The sequence below is a fragment of the Myotis yumanensis genome, unplaced genomic scaffold (genome assembly GCF_028538775.1).
Source record: "Myotis yumanensis isolate MYYU_CA2020_CCGP unplaced genomic scaffold, mMyoYum1.0.hap1 SCAF_13, whole genome shotgun sequence".
NCBI lineage: Eukaryota > Metazoa > Chordata > Mammalia > Chiroptera > Vespertilionidae > Myotis > Myotis yumanensis.
The window spans coordinates 11,911,921-11,930,691 of NW_027223764.1; the positions used below are offsets into that span (position 1 = coordinate 11,911,921).

Sequence of the window (18,771 nt, forward strand, 5' to 3'; positions counted from 1 at the left end):
AAATACCCTTCAGAATGAGAAACGGGAGAACGTTCCAACTGCCCAACATATGCCCTGCAATCTAGGACCTCACCTGTCTGCTTCCCGGAACATGTCCCTCTCCCTCTGGGAATGAATGTCCTGGATGATGGCAGCCACGTTTTTCCCAGGTTTCTAGACAAAGCGAGAGAGGTCATCAGACCAGAGACAGCCTTGCAAACACCAGAGGGACGCAGGTAGGACTTGGGTTCATGGTCCAGTCCACCAATGGGGAAAAGTGACTTTTAGGGAAGTAAAAGGTTTAATAACCCAGGGGATGAGGAGTAGGAGCATAATGCTGAACATTAGTGGGCTAAGTGGTCGAGGGAACATGGTGTCCATTGAGCTGGGAGAGGAAGGAGCACATTTGTGTGCTGGGGAAAGTCTCTCTCAGTTCATCACATCTGCCTCCCACCCATTCCTGAATAAAAGAAAATATCTGGGATGTAAAGGGAAGTAAGGGAAAGAAGGAGGAAGAGAGGAAGAGAGGAAGGAAGGTGGGGGCCAGGCAGGCATTGTAACTTGTAAAGAGACTTGAAGATCGTTGAATGTAGCGTCCACATTTGCCACATGTGTAAGCTGAGACCCAGAGGGATGGAGTCAGAGGTCTCCTTGCACAGCTCCAGGGCCCCCAGCCATACTGTGTTCCATGTAGATGGTGCCTCCTGGAGTTGTGCTGGGTCAAGGAACACGTTCAAGGTCACAGATGGTTCGAGAATCAGGATTGACAATAGGCATTTCAATTCCAAGATCCTTTCCACGACCCATGCAATACCTTACTCCAGCGTGTTCCTCCACAGTGCGGTGTTCAACCTAAATCGTGGGGTGGGCAGCGTAGGCTGTGAGCCAGGATTCACAGCTGAGGGTGCCAGGCACCCAAAGGCCCCTCCTATTTCAGAAATCACTATTTGGTGGCTGTGCCAGGACAGGACCAACCCCAGCCCCCAAATCCTAACCATGTCCTTTCCTAAACCCAGGACAGAAAACAATACCAAAATAATAAGAAATACACCATTAACCCTAGCCAGTTTGGCTCAGTGGATAGAGAGTTAGCCTGTGGACTGAAGGGTCCCAGGTTCAATTCTGGTCAAGGGCACATGCCCAGGTTGCAGGCTCCATCTCCAGTGTGGGGGGTGCAATAGGCAGCCAATCAATGATTCTCTCTCATCATTGATGTTTCTCTCTCTCTCTCTCTCTCTCTCTCTCTCTCTCTCTCTCTCTCCCTCTCTCTTCCTCTCTGAAATCAATAAAAAAAATATTTATATAAAAAAAGAAATAGGCAATTAAAAAAAGAAATTAATGGACACAAAAGAAAGGCAAGCACATCTTTCAATAGGCTACACAGAATCCATCTATTCCATTAAAATGTATGGAGCAGGATGAATTTTATGGTATATGATTGTATCTCAATAAATCTAAAAACCCTTGGTTTGTAATGTCAACTTTTGACAAAGAGTTTTATTAAGAAATGTAATCAATGGCTGTTTTTAATCCTTGATGTTTTTCTATATGTTTTACAAAGAATTGTGAACTCTCGGAGCTACGTGAATGTTAGGTATGATCATGTATCTCATTTTACAGTTGGGGAAAACAGGGCCAGAGGTATGCAGTGAATACGTGATCCAGCAGGAGTAGAATTCTGAGTCCTCCAGCACACGGCTGCTTATCTGTGTTAGTGTTGAGACTGAGGGTTGGGCTCGGAAAACACAAGTCAAGGAGAGAATGAAGGAGGTGCCTGTGGTTTCAGGGAGAGGGGTCAGGGCTGGGACACAGGAACAGGATATGAAATGTTCAAGCCAGGGAGGGATCTCTGGGCAAGAGGACCTTCAAACTGCCCTGACAACTTTCTGATCAGTCACTGGAAGACACTGGATTAAATTACTCCAAGTTCCCTGCTGCATGTAAGATGCTTTGATTCTGGAGAAGTCTCTATAGAACCAACCAGAAAATAATTCCGTTTTCCTGTCTGGTCTGTAAGAAGAAAAACACTCACTTTCTATTGTTCCTAGAGATTTTCTCCTTCTCAGTTATTCCATGCACTTGTTGGACAGCTGTTATGGGACAGGTTCTGCCCCAAATGCCCTAAGAACTAGAACCTTCCCCACAAAGAGTGTGTAGGGAGATAAGATTACGGCATGAAGAAATATTCAAGACAGGAGATGGGAAGTACCTTAAAGCCCTCTTCTTTCTCCCCTTCCACTTTGCCTGGTGAGCAAAAGGTAAGGTTAGAGGAGAAAAACCAATCAAAACTTCCCTCCCTCTCTGCAAGCCCTGGTGGTACCCCATGTGGTGGCTCCTTTGGCCCTGACATGTTTGGATATATGCATAAATATAGTGTTTTACTGTCTACCTCCCCAGTAGCCATTCCCCTCTCTCTACCCCTGCTCCAAAGATGCAGCAGGTGAGAGATTTCACCAATCACAGCATAGCTGTCCCCTGACCACAGAGATTGGTTCCAGGAAGGACACGTGTCCTAAGGGACCCGGGTGATCAGAGTGCCTCTCAGGACTTCTATGGGAGCCACTAGGGAAAACTCTGGCTTGCTCTTGTTGAAGGAAATGGGAGGGTGGGAAGCCAGAGCTGCTGAAACCAATGACGCCATCACGCCACCTAGAGGAGAGAGCCTGGGGCTGCCAGGGGCATCCCAGGGAGACCCCAAAACAAAGCCAAGTGAGCAGGATGCAGCATGGAGAGAAGCCAAGTCCTCATGCCATCACTTGGGCCCTGATTCCAGCCATACCTGAAGCCAGGGCTACTCCTGGACTTTTCATTTACATGAGCCAATAAATCCCCCTCACCTTTTGAAAACTTTAGTCAATATGTTTAATTGAGACAATTTTCTGTTCCTTACAGAGAAAGGTCCTAGCTGGTGTCATCTTAGGGGGCATAATGCAGGCACTGCTGTGGAGTTGAAACATGCTTTGAGCTGCTTTCTCACAGAGGCAGTGTGACAGCTTGGGGAGCAGGAAGCCCTTATGAAAGGTCAGATAACAATGTGTCCTCGACCCATTGCTGCTCAAAGTGCTGAGGTCCAGCTGCATTGGCATCTCCTGGGAGCTTGTTCGAAATGCAAGATCACAGCCTTGCCCCTGAACTACTGAACAGAAATTTTAACAAACTACGCTTGAAAGTTTGAGAAGCTGTTAGAATACTACCCCTGCAGCTTACTGCCCTGGTGACTATAACAAAATCACCTGATTTCTCTGATTTTTCACGTGGACAATGAAGATCTCAATAACACAATATAGAGATGCAGCTATAGTGCAAATCCAAAACAGTCCTAGGTTTTAATCATGGTTCTTCCAGTAACTATGATCTTGGCAAGTTGCCAAACTCTATGAGCCTCAGTTTCCTCATCTGTAAAACTGAGGTAATAATACCTGTTTGACAAAGCTGATGTCAGAATTACAGGAGATAATGTATTTACGCAAAGTGCTCAGCACATTGCTTGAGTACCAGGACTCAATCAAAGGTATGTACGCTTGTTATTATTGTTGTACAGTTATAATTACTGTTATTATCCACCCTGCACACCTCACAGGAGAGAGGGATTGTGAGACTCAGAGAGACAATGTATGAAAAAAAATGCTTCTAACCAAGGAACTCAGAGTACAGTCTTTACTGATCTGGAAACTGAGGCTCACAGAGGTGAAGCAACTTGTCCAAGCTCATCAAAGCAGGAAGGGGCAGAGCCTAGGTTGGCACTACCACCCTCCAATCTGGCATAGCTCACATGGCTGTGGGTGGCTCTGTGTTTACCTGCTCTTCCTCCCACCAGACTGTGAGCTCTTCCACAAGCTTGCTACCATGGTGCTGGCCCACTCCCTGCCCACAGTGGGTTCCACATTTGCTGAATGCAAGTTTGGACCACATGACCTCTTTAACCCATGGTTTCTGCACCACCCCAAACTATCTCCCTTGGTAAGGCACTGGGGTGCCTCAGTACCTTGCTTTAAGAAGTTGAGTACTGCTATTAATCTTAATTACAATTTAATACAACATTTCATCTGGAGACCAAAGCTCCACCTGGAATTCAGTATGGAAATTCAACTTTAAGCCCCCGGGGGAGAATCCAGAAGAATGGGAACTCTGGCTGGGTGGAGAATAGGGTGGGATCTTTCACTTGTCTGAGAAAAGCCATAAGCTTTCATTAATCAGGAAAGAAAAAAAAAAAAAAAAAAAGCCAGGTTCTGACAGAACTGTTGACAAAGGAACTTCAGAAGCAAGACTGCAAGCAAAGCAGAATCAGGACTTTGTCGGCTGATTGATGAATACCCGACCTACATATGCGGACTTGTCAGAAAGCGAGTCCTGGCCAGAAACAGCCTTTAACCATGAAAGCAGACTGAAGGCTGTGGATCCTAAACAAAATGGACCCCAAGCAGATGTGGAATGAGCTGATGTGACTGGGAAAATTCCTATTACATGGGACCGCAGAGAGCATAAACTAAGAAGGTAGATTTAAACAAAAGGTAGCATTTTTTACAATAAATTCAAATGGACAAAGTGCTCTAGTTTAGTGAAATCCTGCAGACCATTAAGAGGACACATCTAAGAGAAAAGCATGGGCAAAAGCCTTGAAAAGACACTTTCCACCAGAGAAGATCCAAATGGCATAGCCAGTAAGCATATGAAAAAAGTGCTCAGTATCAATTGGTAATCAGGACAATAAAAAATAAAGCCATGACAAACCATTACACTCTCCCCCAGACAGGCAAAAATTAAAAAGTCAGATAAAATAAAATGTTAGCAAGAAGGTGGACCATTGCCCAGCTGGGTATGGCTCACTGGTTGAGCATCGACCCAGGAACTAAGAGGTCACCAGTTTGATCCCCAGTCAGGGCACATGCCAAGGTTGCGGGCTTGATCTCTAGTGGGGGGTGTGCAGGAGGCAGCAGATGATTCTCTCTCATCATTGATGTTTCTATCTCCCTTTCCCTTCCTCTCTAAAATCAATAAAAATAAAAATTTTTAAACGAATGTAGACTCTCAGATACTACTAATAGGAGTGTAAATTTGGGATAACTAATTTTTAAAAGAGCTTGCTATTACCTAGCAAATTTGAGGATAGGCATGCCTGTGATTCAACAAGTCCTCTCCTAGTTATGTACACACCCCTAGTTATATGTTGGTGGATGTGTTTACAGGATAATATGTTTGGGAATGTTCACAGTAGCATTCATTGTCCCTAACACCCTAAAACTGGGAACAATCCAAAATGTCCATCAACAGAGGAATGAATAAATTTGTAGTCATACAATAGAAATTTATACAACAATGAAAATAAACACACCCAACATGAATGGCATAATGTTGAGTGAAAGAAGCAAGACATAAAAGAACACAGACAATATGATTCCATTCATATAAAGTTCAAACATAGGCAAAACTAAACAACACTTGTTAAGAAAGGCAGATACTGGTTGGTAGAACTGTAAGGTAGAGGAAGGAAAAATGATGATCCTCAAAGTCATAGGAGTGGAGAGGGAAGCGTTGAGCATGAGAAGGGGCCTCTGGGTACCATCAATGTCCTATTTCTTGACTTTTATGGGACTTAGGGGATTTCACACATTAGTGCATTTAAAACTGTGTAATGCTTAATTAGTCACTTTTCTTTATGTATGTTGTATTTTACAATAAAACAAAAGAAGAAAGAAAAGACAAATGTAGGACAAGCTAAAACAAAAACAAAAGCCCTGTTTGGAATTATCTGAATTCATCCCTGAGTTCTGACAGTGGCCAATTCAGTCATGTGCAGCTTAGAAGGATTTCTATGGTGCTGAAGACATAACTACAGAGGATGGAGGAGAGAATAAGAGATCAAGGAGGGTGAACGAGGAAGAAAGTTACTGAAGACCTGTATGGATGGAGAAGGAGGTTATCTTCAGGGTTTATGCCTGGAACTTCTACCTCCTTCAAGACCTCCCTGTAAATCCCCTGTGGGTCCCAGGTAGTTAGTCACCCTGTCTCAAGCAACCCTTTGCATTCTGTACTTATATCCGTAAGCACATTTACTGTCATGTTATAATGCTTTGCCTTCCCATGTGACATCCTCAAAGACAGTGGGGAATTTTTGCATCTTTCCTGTCTTCCCCCTTAGGACGGTGCCTGGCCAGGAGGAGACAATCAGCTGATGCTTGTAGAATGACTGAATGGACAAGAGAATGCTTTACCTTCAGCTGCAATTCCTTGTATCTCTTAGACATCCGAATGAGCAACTTCTCCCCATTGATCATAGCAGACTTTTCTTGGTAATACTGGACCATTGCCTGAGCAGCTTCTGTGTAAGCCATCTCTAAAAAGGCCTAGGAAAGAATGGCAGGACATACATTGGACTCGGCATGAATGGTCTCAAACTAAATTTAGTACAAGGTATGATTCCAAGTATATGGAGCTCAAGAATAGGCAAAACAGCCTGGCTCAGTGGCTGAGCATCGATCTATGAACCAGGAGGTCATGGTTCAATTCCTGGCCAGGGCACATGCCCAGGTTGCAGGGTCAGTCCCCAGTAGGGGTCATGCAGGAGGCAGCCAATCAATGATTCTCTCTCATCATTGATGTTTCTATCTTTCTCTCCCTCTCCTTTCCTCTCTGAAATAAAAATAAATAACTAAATAAATAGAAATAGACAAAATAAATCAATGGTATTAGAAATTCAACATCTGCCTGGGGTGGGGTGGGGTATTGACTGGAAAGGGGGCATTAGGAAACCTGAGGTTCTGGAAATGTTCCATATTTTGATCTGGGTGGTAATTACATGAGTGTACACATGTAAAAAATTAATGGTGTTGTGCCCTTAGACTAGTGCACTTTAGAGCATGTATTTCATACCGCAATAAAAATAAAAAATAAAACAGTAAAGGAAGAGCTCTCTTTGATCCCATCTGTTCAAAGAGACCTATTTATTAACTTCACCAAAAGAGCTCATTATAAGATGACCCCTCTCCGGATCCCCATGGTTACCAAACATTCTTCTTAATTATGTATGCCCATCCTGGGCTACGATGCCACAGGAGTCCCTCTGCAATGGGAGGGTCCATTACCAACAGCTTCCCAGGGGAAGGGGTGAGACAGGAGGGAGTGAGTTCACTGCACAATGGATTTCAGGCCAATCCCTGCAAAAGTTGCCCGTCCGTGGTGGCAATGGCAGAAGACAGGGGCACAGGCCCTGGGTAGTGAGCTCTCACTTTTTTTGTGAAGAGAGAAATAAACTAAAAAAAAAAAAAATTAAGGGGCTCTCTAGGCTTAAAGGAAGGTCATGTCTTTGCGAGTTAAAGAGAGAGGAAAACCCTGTTAGGTTTCCTCAGCAGTTTTCCTCTTTATTTAACTGTTGTGATAAAACACACACACACACACACACACACACACACACACACACCAAAAAAATGGTCTTTTCCATTCAACTGGTGTCTATAGAGACTTTCTAAATAGCCTGTTTTGACTGACCTGTCAGTTTACCCCAGTAGCTATTGTGGGGAATTCATTATCATTATTATTTCTTAGATTTGTTTGGTTTGTACCATCTCATCCCTCAGTATTGAGGAAGAAGTGGTCTGTGAGAAGGGGGCCCTGACTGTGAATGCCAACTCTCCCACTGCCTTGAACAAAGTCCTCCTCCTCCTTCCCTCACATTTGTTGTTTAAGTGAGGTACGCTTTTCTCCACGCTGTCACAGTCTTTGGCAGAGTGTGGGAGATGAGGAGTCAAGATTACTTAGAGGTTTTTTTCAAATTCTGCCACCCAGCTTTCTAATTGCCTCTTTGTTCATGAAAACATTTTAGCACCTCTAGCTCTCGCCTGTCAAATGCGAATAATATTAATTCAATGACTTTCACTGCATTACTGTTACAGGCTGAATTTTGGATATTTACCCCAAATAGAATTATGAGAAATAGGAACAAAGAGACAAGGTGAGCTATCTAAGCCCAGGCTGATGGAGAAAGACCATTGGGGATCCGATGTGGATTTGAGTCTCCAAGGTTCATGCTTTAATTAAGAAAAGAATTTCTTTTATGCCTGTTCCTCTGATTCACAGAGTAAAAATATTTATTAACAACCAAATACAAAAATTCTTATTTCTGTCCATTCTCTGTAAAACTCTCCCTCTGACTTTAGAAATGAAGACAAACACATACTCCCAAGGACTCAGTCCATCCCCTTAGTTCCTAGACTTTCCAGGCATCCATCAATTCCCACCTATTGGGCCTCAGAGGGTAACACCAAGGATGCATGAAAATTCTTGCTCCCAAGTCAGTTGCTGGCTGGCTCAAAATCCAGGCCCTCAGCTATGAGAAGCTTAGAAGGCAAGACTAGCATTAGCTCAGAGGATTGGATATCTATTTGGGGGACCAGCTTTTCTATGCTATTGAGTACCTCATTCCAAAGCACCTTCTCGCCTCTAGGCAACTTACAAAGGCCTGTAACCATCACAAGAAGGGTAAGTTGAAACGAGGGAGACAAAACGTCACCTCTGTTTGTTGGTTAAGACCAATGGAAGTCCAGCTGTGCAATACCTCTTTATGCTAAGGACAGCTTCTCTTAAAAAAAAAATTTTAAAAATATATATATAGTTAGTATGGCTAGACCACCAATTTGTGATCTCTCTGGTACATACCCGTGTGAAAATGCCCAGACCTACCTGATTAGTAGACTTCATGAGGATGTAATTGGTGACCTTTCCAAAGGGCAGCCCCAAGTTAATGACGTCATTCTCAGTGCAGCTCCCCTCGGGAAGATTGCAGATATGCACCACGCGGCCAGTGCCCGTTTTCCGCTGTACAAACTAATAGAAACAGAGAGCAGTGGCGGGTCTGCAAAAGACATTTCCCTCTTGGCCTCTATTCCAGTCGTTCCTAATGGCTCTCTTCCCCCAAATAATGATCGCAAAACTACAATTTACAAAATTAACGCAGAAAAGAATTCACTCACACACACACATAAGGCATGGATTTTATGCCATCTCTTTACACAACAGATTCCCAACATTTTTTTAAAAATATATTTTATTGATTTTTTACAGAGAGGAAGGGAGAGAGATAGAGAGTTAGAAACATCGATGAGAGAGAAACATCGATCAGCTGCCTCCTGCACATCTCCCACTGGGGATGTGCCCGCAACCCAGGTACATGCCCTTGACCGGAATCGAACCTGAGACCTTTCAGTCTGCAGGCCGACGCTCTATCCACTGAGCCAAACCGGTTTCGGCAATTCCCAACATTTTTAATGAACAATCACATCCAGGGCTTTGAGGAAATAAGCCAATGTTGCTGGTGGGAGGTTACCGACAATCTTTGGAAACTACACGTGAGCAATAGTTAATAAAACTTAAAAGATACATAGCCCTGATCCTGCCACCCCACTTTTGGAAATCCATAAATGCATCAGTATGTAAATACTTATGTACATGGATATTAGTCACAGTAATTTAGAAGATGACAAAAAAAAATTGGAAACAGCCTGGACGTCCAAAATAGGGGACGGTTGAGGTAATGGTGGTTCAAGCAAACAATGGAAAACTACATAGCCATTAAAAGGAGGAGGTAGATGAGCTGACAAGAAATAATGTTTAAGATAAATTAGGTAAAAAGACAGGTTGCTGATTAGCATGCCATTTTTGTAAAGCAAAACGAAAAATAAATAAAAAATGCAAGAGAAAGAGCCCAGCCGGTGTGGCTCAGTAGTTGAGTACTGACCCATGCACCAACAGGTCACATGCCCGGGTTGCAGGAAAATCCCTAGCAGGGGGTGTGCAGGAGGCAGTTGATCGATGCTGATGTTTCTCTCTCATCAATGTTTCTATCTCTCTCCCCCTCCCTTCCTCTTTCTCTAAAAATCAATAAAAACATATTTAAAAAATGAAATTTTAAAAATATATGAGAAAGAGAGAGATGATGCAAATGTTATAAAATTTTGGTAATTATTGAAATTGGGGATGGGGATACAGAGCTACTTATACTAGTCTTGACTGTTCTGTTTAAAATTTTCCCCAAAGGAAAAGTTGTTAAAGGATATCAGACCAGAAGCGAAAGGTATTATGGGAGGATACTTATCAACACTGGGTATCTACAAAGAGCAGAATAGGAAGGGAGGAAGGGAAGCGATGTTTAACCTTTTCCTTATATACCTCATATCATCTCACTTATAATTTTTTTTAAATTCCAGTAAGGAAAACAAGAGCATAGACAGGATTTGTGTGGTCCCAAAGCATTGACATACACATTCACAGCAACAGCGGTTTAAGGAACTGGCTTTCAAAGCTTTGTTGACCTTTGGAATCCTTTCTTCAAACAAAAGCTTGCTCACCAGGCTAACATATGGGACACATAAGAGTTGCTGCTCTGCACAGAGCTTGGGGTCCAGCACCCTGCTGCCGCACTAGCCAGCAATCCCAAGGCCCCTCTAAGGAACACAGTTTGGAAGCCAAAACCAGGACCTAATCAAAGCTCCCAGAGGAAGGAAGTGTGTCTGTTTGGTCTGTGCAAACCTTAATCAGTCTGAGTCTCCAGAAGGTTTGAGAATTAGTGAAATCATAAGCCAACCCAACATGCATGAGAAGGATGCAATTTTCCAAACCCAAAACACACTCTAACAGCATAGCCTGCATTTGCATAATCACCACTTTCTACGATAAAGTGAACTTCAACATCTAATTACATGAATGAGGGGGCTGGCTTGCTAAGGTAACAGTGGGAAAGTCAGAGGGCTAACAAGGGCTAATACCTGGGTAATTCGACCACAGAAAGCCCTCCCTTCTCCCATCTGGGCTGAGGACAATTAGAAACTATAAGAAGTTCCTTTTATGGTTCAGCCCTGAGATGGAGAAACCCAAGTGCCCCTTTCAGATCTCCCCATCTGCCATCTCACACTTTCCCGATGGAGAACAGGACTCCGGGTGTGACCCAGGTGGGCCCCAGGGCTCTCCAGGGATGACAGGAGCAGGGCACTTAAGAGGTAATATCTGTGCCTCTCGTCAGGGTCGGCGGTCCACATAAAGACACAGGCCCAGTTGAGACAAAGTGGCTGGTCCTCTGAGTTTATCAACAGGAGGGCTGAGGCTGGGCGCTCTGACCCACTGCCTCCCAGCTGGGCACGTTCCTGCCACATGTGACTTTGTGTGCTTGGCCTGGGCTAACATGTGCTTGGACAGCAGAGCAGACACGCAGGGCGGTTCAGGGCCGATCCCCTCTCCAGTTGCCTAGTGACCGGCACAAGGGCCAGCGCCTCTCTCATTGTCTCCTCCAGGCTGAAAAAGCAACTGGAGAGGCTTTTATTGCCGTCTGAGTGCAACAAAAGCTGCTGCGGGCGGTGGAACAGGCCTCGGAAGAATAAACGCCCTCGCAGCTGCCAGTCACCCAAGAACGAGACGAATTCATGCTGCAGACCTCGTTAGAGAGGCCCTGCAATGAATGGTCTCAATTAAGGTTTGCACTGAAATTTTTAAATGCATTCCATGAGCGCTTTTTTCCTCCCAAGATTTTCAGTCAGAAATAGAAGTTGGATTGTACTGAGCCTTTTGTTGTCCTTTAAGGTAATCACGAGATCTTTAATATTCCTCCACTTAATTATGTTCATATGGAGCTTCCCGACTGGTGAACTGCAGATGGGATCCTGGGATGCCAGGATACTGACCCCTCAGGTGGAGGCCAAGTACCTCCAGTGACCACGAGCAGCCTCCTCGGTTTATCATTTTCTGAGTCAGCCATGAAATGAAAATCTTTGAGATTTGAAAATCCTGAGAATCTCTGTGTTAAGGGTTTGCTTTGCATTGTGTCTGGCTTATTTGCATGTGACAAACCCCATCCAATTATAAAACAATGTTGTATGAGTTACAGGCATACCTCGTTTGATTGCACGCCGTAGCACTGTTTTTCACACATTGCAGGCAAGACCCTCCACCCACAAAAAGATTCAACTCTCTGAAGGCTCAGATCATCGTTGCTAGCATTTTCTAGCAATAAAGTCTTTTTAGATTAAGGTGTGTATATTGTTGGGGTTTTTTTTCCAACAAAATGCTGTTGCACACTTTATTGACCACAGTATAAACATATGCACTGGAAACAACAGTGTTAGTGTGACTCGCTTTATTGCAATTCGCTTTACTGCCTTGGTCTGGAACGAACCCACAAAATCTCCAAGGTGTGCCTGCATATTCCTTTGCAAATACTCTGTTTAGGACAGTTCAGGCTGCATTCTTTTCTGCCATCAAGCTAACATATCTCTTTGTTAAACCCAAATAGGTTCAAAATCATATTTGATTCGTAAAGGAAATATATCTTAAACACTTTATATAGACATAGCTATTATTGCTGTAGGCGCCATGGCAAATCCGAATGATGAGTGAGAACGTTAGTGAGGGAGGGAAGTGTGAAGGTGAGGAAGGAAGAGTGGACTTTAGGTGGTCCATCGAGAGTAAAATTTGTTCACTGGGGGCACAGACAACGCTGAGTGCCCTTGAGCAGCAGCATGCTGTACACGAATTCCCAGCCCAGGTTCTCTGACAAGTCCTTAAGGGGTCTCTATATCATAATATCTGAAGGGAGGGTCATTATTTTTGACATTTAAAAATCCCGAGTTGAGGCCATACTTTGAGTTTCTTGACTCTATCCATATGGCACCTTGGTTAGATCTTAGGTTGATTAGACAATCTGACTGGCGTGTCTGTGTTTCTGATGAATAAAAATGGGTGGCTAGTTAATTACTCACTAATATAAGGACTTTGGCAGATCCAGTACTTTTCCAAACATGGACTGCAGGATAGTGGCTGCTTGAGGTAGAAGTAAATCATTAAAAGGGGTTTTGGCTGGGAAAAGCTCGGACTTCCTGAGGTAGTGGAACGAACATAATTCCGGAAGACAGGGGATCTGGACTCACTGATTAGGTACGTGACAGGAGCAAACTAGTTTTCCATTCTAGGCCTTAGTTTCCCAGTGTCTGGAATGAGGGAGGTGGCCTATACGTCTGAAGTCCTTTCCAGATGTAAAATATCCATGCTTATGTGGCTCTAAGTTTTAAAATTCCACTCCTCCCAGAAGCCTTGCCAAGCTAAACTCTAAAATCCAGGATAATGATAACTTTCCCCAACCGTGTTGGGCATAAACAGGAAACCTATGTCTTTCCCACTCTCTGTCCCAGTGAGCGTAATGTCTGTCCTCCCTCCCTATGCGAGCATCTGTGTCAGCATAAATACAGTTACAAGCACGTCCATCTTTCAGATATGCCTATCTGTGTCAGTGGTGGCCTCATCTTTAAAGGGCTGAAGATGAGCCCCACGCAGTGAGCACCTTGCTGATGAGTTCTGCCATTCCCTGAGTGACCCTGTGTCCAGTGCTTACAACAGTGGACATGATATCCTGAGATGAGCGAAGGGGACATGGGCCTGGTCCCTCTTCAAGGGCAGACACACATCAAGTGTGTGCCTCATGGTCTCCAGGCCCCAGTGCCAGGGCCATGGGAGTGTCAGATAGACCTGGATCAGAATCTGCTCCCCCGGGACCCACCTTGGGCAAGTGACTGAATTTCTCTAAGCCTGAGCTGGCCTGTCTATAAAACAGGGAAAATAAAAATTGATTCCACACGCCTGTTCAGAAGACAAGAGTGCCACAATGTATGTAAAGTGCCTTGGTGCAATGCCTGGCGTCCAGCTGGCTCCTTTCCGCCCACAGTATAAGAATGTGCCGTGGTGATTCTAGACTGAGGGGGTGAGGGGGGATATGACTGTACTGTGATTATGTATGAGAAAGTCTGTGTTCTTAGGAAATCCCTACTGACATAGTTAGGGGTGAAGAGATATACTGTCTCCAATCGTTCAAGAGAAAACAGGCATAGATGATTGCATAGTTGGGTGAAAGATCAACAGAGATGGATGAACGGGTGGATAAATGACTAGATGGATAGACAGAGATGGATGGACAGATAGAAATGAACAGACAGACTGATGATTGAGACACACACAGAGAGACAGAAAGACAGAGAGAGAAGGATTAGTGGGCCCAATGAAAAGTAGTGACTCTGGGTAAAAGGCATATGAATGGTCCTTAAACTTACCTGTAATTCTGAATTATATCAAAATTAAAAGTTACCAAAAATACATTTTAAAAGCTGTGCTCTGGAGCAGGAGCAGATGGATTTAGAGAGAATCATAAGACCTCGGGCCAACTTGAATTTTTGGTGTGAGGTGTTGATGGGCCCCATTAACCTCCCACCCACTGCTCTGCCTGCTGAGCTTCCGGGAGGCACACATGCGACAGATGCATTTGAAAATTTCGAATCCCAGGTCCAATCTCTAAGAGAGCTAATGACTAACCTAAAGGGACAGTCATCCTTTCCCAGCCTGGGGGAATGCTTCAATAGGCCTGCAGGCCAGCACTGCTATGGCCCCTAGCCCCCACCCTTCACCCCCCACCCCAACCCCAAGTGATCAGGGGCCTGGGTTGTCCATTTTCACATGCTGGGGTCATTCTCTTAAAATCAGAAGCTGCTTCTAATGGTTCATGTGGCTGGGTCCCAGATCTCTCACCTCACCCACAAACTCTTTCTAGATGGAAATATGAAAGGAGCAAACAGACTTGTGTAGCAAGATTCAGACCTTTCCGTGCCCTCCGATGCAGGTGGGAACAGGCTCTGCAGGCGAGTTCAGAAAACAGGCCCAGTTCAAATAACTCACAGAGTTGCAATAAAAGTGTGGCCGAGGGCCATAGGCCTGGGGGTGGGGAGAAGTCTCCCCCAGTGCTTGCTAGAGCCACAAATGTGAGCTTGATCTTCAATAAACAATGTCTGTGCTCCACACTGATCTCCTTTAGGCGTGTCCTAATTTCACCTGGCACTTGGTCTGCGGGCCTCTGTTGGTTTTGTGCTAGAGACACGTGAGGACAGAACCAGGGCAAATATTTATTCCTCATGGTGTTGATTTAGAACATATTATCCAGATAGCAAAAGGGCGTGGGTTCCACAGCTATGGCTCTTGGAGGACAGACACAGATGTCTTCATTGACACTTTCAAATATTTTATAAAGCATATTAGCTTTGACTTAGAGTAAATCTACTTTTATTTGTGCCAGACTAGCCTACGGGTCTCTGGGTGGTGTAACATGTAATCCTTAGAGTCGCGGAATCTTAATCTGGGAGGTTATCTGGTCCACACCCATCACTGCGTATGTGGACACAGATGCCTGGGAGAACTTAAGGAACTTAATTTGTGGGGAATGGAATAGTGCTAGGTTTGTGATTACAACTCAGGCTTCACTGAAAAATCAATCAAACATGGACTTGATAAATTATGGTAAATGCATACAATAGACAATGTTATATATATGATAGGGTTTTGTGTTCAGATGCAAGAAGACGGCTAGAAATCAATTAAAATATGTATTGTGAGCTCATGTTACGTGAAATAAACCATCCTGCACAACAGATTATATGGTGTTATCTGATTTGTGCAAAAATATATACTCTTGGTAATTGCGCCAGCAGATGTACACGAGCCAGAAACCCATAATTAGAGTAAAAGACATCTACCTTCAGTTTTCTCAGCAGGGTTAGGTTTTCTATTGTTTACATGTCTGTGACTGAATTTTTTAGACTGTGTTTGTACTACTTTTGCAACAAGAAAACATAATGAAGATCTGTAAAAAGTAAAGGAAAAAGAGAACAAAACCCACCCAGGTCTGTTTCCTGGCTCTTTGTTCTCTTTGAAAATGCACAAGGTGGCCCTCACGGAGGGGACAGGGGCAGTGACAGAACTGGACTGGTGAGAGAGGGGTGGGCATCATGTGTCGCATGAATTGTTCCTCCTCATGCTCTGGAAGCCAGGGGACCACAGTGCTCCGAACCATGGGCCCGGGAAGACAGATGTTCCAGGAAACAGCCTGCCACCTGAGGGGCAACCTCTGGCCTTCCACAAACACGTATGCTTCCCCGTGCCTCGGTTTCCTTATTTACACAAGTTTCCTGGTGTGTGGCGGCCCGGTGAGAAAGAAACCATAAAAACGATTTGTATCCTCGCAGGCTGGGGAGGCCCATCTGTGGCGCTGGCGCGAAATAGTCCCCAAGGTGGCTGTGAAAACTTCCCTGCGGTTTTATGGGGACAGCCAGCAGGCCAAGTCCATCTTGGGCAGGTGCAAGGACACTATTTACGGCCCCCGAGAAGGCCCTGAAGGCCCGCTCAGGAAACCTGATGACTCTATTTATGGCGACTCTGTCAGCCAAAGACAAAGTGCCTCCACTCAGTCAATGGCAGAGCTTCCAGCGAAAGTGAGCACCTTCCCCGGGGGACCCTGGGATGGGCAAGGAGGGGCTGGGGCACACACAAGTCACCCCCTCCCCATCTCCGTCAACAAGAGACATGGAAAGGGAGGCTGGTGCTCCCACAGAGGCGAGACAAGTATCAATTTCGCAGCCAGGCCTGGGCTGGTGGAGGCAGTAGATGGGATCTGTGATCGTTTTACCCCATGTGACCCTCCGGAGACGTCTGAGGGCTCACGCCAGAGTCCCGGTCACTGTGTTCTGCTTAAGAACAGGGAGCTTTAGAAGCAGGGACCGCTCTTTGCTGCACGAGCAATAATGATACGACCACGGCAGAGGCCCTGGCTGGTTCTGCAGCAAAATGTGCTTCTAGAAAGATGTGCGGAAGTGGAATGAGACGGAAAAAGGCCTGGCCCTGGCCCGGGAAATGCTTCTGCAGAAAGCCCAGCGGAGATTTCATGGGTTCTCATGGGGGCCGTAGGGGGATCCGGGAGGAATTTCCATCGCTCATTTAATTCGTCTTTTCCGTTTCGATTTTCACAAAAAGCATACATTTTGTAAGCAGAAAAGACCATGGAAATGAATACACACAAGGAGCTCACTGGGCAAAGTGTCCTTTGCCCCTGATGTAGCTGCTTATCTTTGGAGGTCAGTATTTGTAAGCAGGAAAAAAAAAAAAAATCAGCAATTTCCGTGAGGGATGCCCCTGCTCTAAAGGAGCCTTGTAAATTATCTTTCAGTAGCGGATTCGTCCGCCCTTCATTTCTCAGCCTGTCTTCCAATGTCAATATTTTTGTTCTTCAGGTTTGCCTAAAGGGAGGCGCACCTCAATCAGTTCCATTTGCCAGAAATGGCAAACAAGAGGGCCAGAGGCCTACAGGAGGATGTGGCCATCAGGCCACTGATGACACATGGCTGGGCAGGCTTTGTCCTTGGCTCCCAGTTATCCTAGGCAAGGCTCATGTGACCAACAAGACCTCACAGAATGTATGATAACAACAGTCAAATAATGCCTCTCTCCCTCCACTGGATCTGCAGAAAATGCCTTCAAAAGTCTGAGTTCCCCTGGGAGACACTGTCCCGGTGGCAAAGCATTTGGGCGCTGGGTTCAACTGGCCTCTATACCTTGCTCCATGGCTGATGGCTGGTGAAGGCCCAGGAAGGACTGGCATCCCTAAGGTAGCCTCAGATCCTACTAAGCAGCTTGTGGGGTGGGAGTGGGGGGAGCGGAGGGAGTGGAGGGAGCTTACTAAAGAGACAATCGCAGCAAGGAAGAGAACACAGAAACCCTCGGGGTGGGGAGCAGGGGCCTGAGGGGTTGAGGTCTCTAGGGCCAGGCCGCCTGTGCTCAAGTCCCCACGCCTCCATTACCAGCTACGTGACCTGAGCAAGGTACTTAGTGGCCCTCCACCTAGGTTTCCCCACCTCATACGGCTGTCTGGAGGATGAAATGAGCTAATACACACAAAAATGCTAAGAATGTATTAAGCACTGTTTGAATGTCCGCTACTGTTATCATCGTCGTCCTACACTGTCCGGGGCTCTCCGTGTCCTTCCTGCGGCCTCCGGTGCAGAAAGCAAAATGTTTCTTGTGCGTTGCTTCTCCTTGGGCTCAAGCCAGATGGCCTCCCTGTTTCTCGACATCTGGAGGAAACTGTACTCACGAATGATCCCGGTCAGCAGACGGCTCGTGCCTGCCCTGCACGTAAGGAAAGGCAGCCTCCCAATATCTCTCGGGGGAGCAGCTATGGCTACAGAGATCACTGGACAGATTGGAGCACGAGGAACCCTGAGACTTGCCTAAACTCACAGCTAGCGCACAGAGCCAGCCCTGGACAGCACAGGTTTCCCAGGGCAGGTTAAAAGGGCTCGTTACTCAACAATAGGCAGTTACTTATGCGCTGCATGGTTTACAAATCATTGTCGCACACATGCTCCCATTGGATCCCACAAGGGCAGGACAACTCGGGTCTACCCCAGCTTCGCTCCCACCTTCCAGCTCCGACCACTGCATCAGGAGATTGTGCCTAGATCGCCATGAACAATGTTCTAAGATTTGACACATTATCAAAATAATCAATTACACAAGCCGGGTGAACACCTACCCCTTTACTTTACCTTTGAAAGTCATTAGTAGAGGAGTATTGTCCCTGTTTAAGGAAATGGAGCCTCGGGGAAGTGATTGCCTGAGGCCACACAGCTGGTGGGCTCCAGACCTGGAATGTGAACTTGGCCTCCTGGCTCCACATCCATAGGAGAAGCCTCTGGTTCGCTGGTCAGTCCCCGGAGGATGGGGCTGAGGCACAGGACACAGGAAGAGTAGTCCTGTCCTTGCCTCTCCTCAGCCCCTCCCCTTTGTAAGGAGCTCTTGGCCACCAGCTTCCTTTACTGTGCCCAGAGCCCTGGCCCACCTGCCTCCTGATCCGCCCCCGCCCCCTGCCCCATCTGGGTCACAGTCCCCTCCCCTCAGAGCTGGGTCTCCGGGCGGGTTGTGGGCACAGAGATGCCTCCATGG

At 45.7% G+C, this 18,771-nt stretch overlaps 1 protein-coding gene across 1 annotated transcript in view; it reads right to left on the minus strand.

The window, feature by feature from the left end:
* The window catches only part of RBM20 (RNA binding motif protein 20), a 176,042-nt gene that overhangs the window by 24,525 nt on the left and 132,746 nt on the right, over positions 1–18,771 (minus strand). Inside the window, exons 7-9 of the mRNA XM_070433239.1 lie at positions 8,656–8,799; positions 6,192–6,323; positions 74–153 (exon numbers count right to left, since the gene is read on the minus strand). Of these exons, the coding sequence (XP_070289340.1) occupies positions 74–153; positions 6,192–6,323; positions 8,656–8,799 (356 nt within the window). The remainder of the gene's footprint in view (positions 1–73; positions 154–6,191; positions 6,324–8,655; positions 8,800–18,771) is intronic.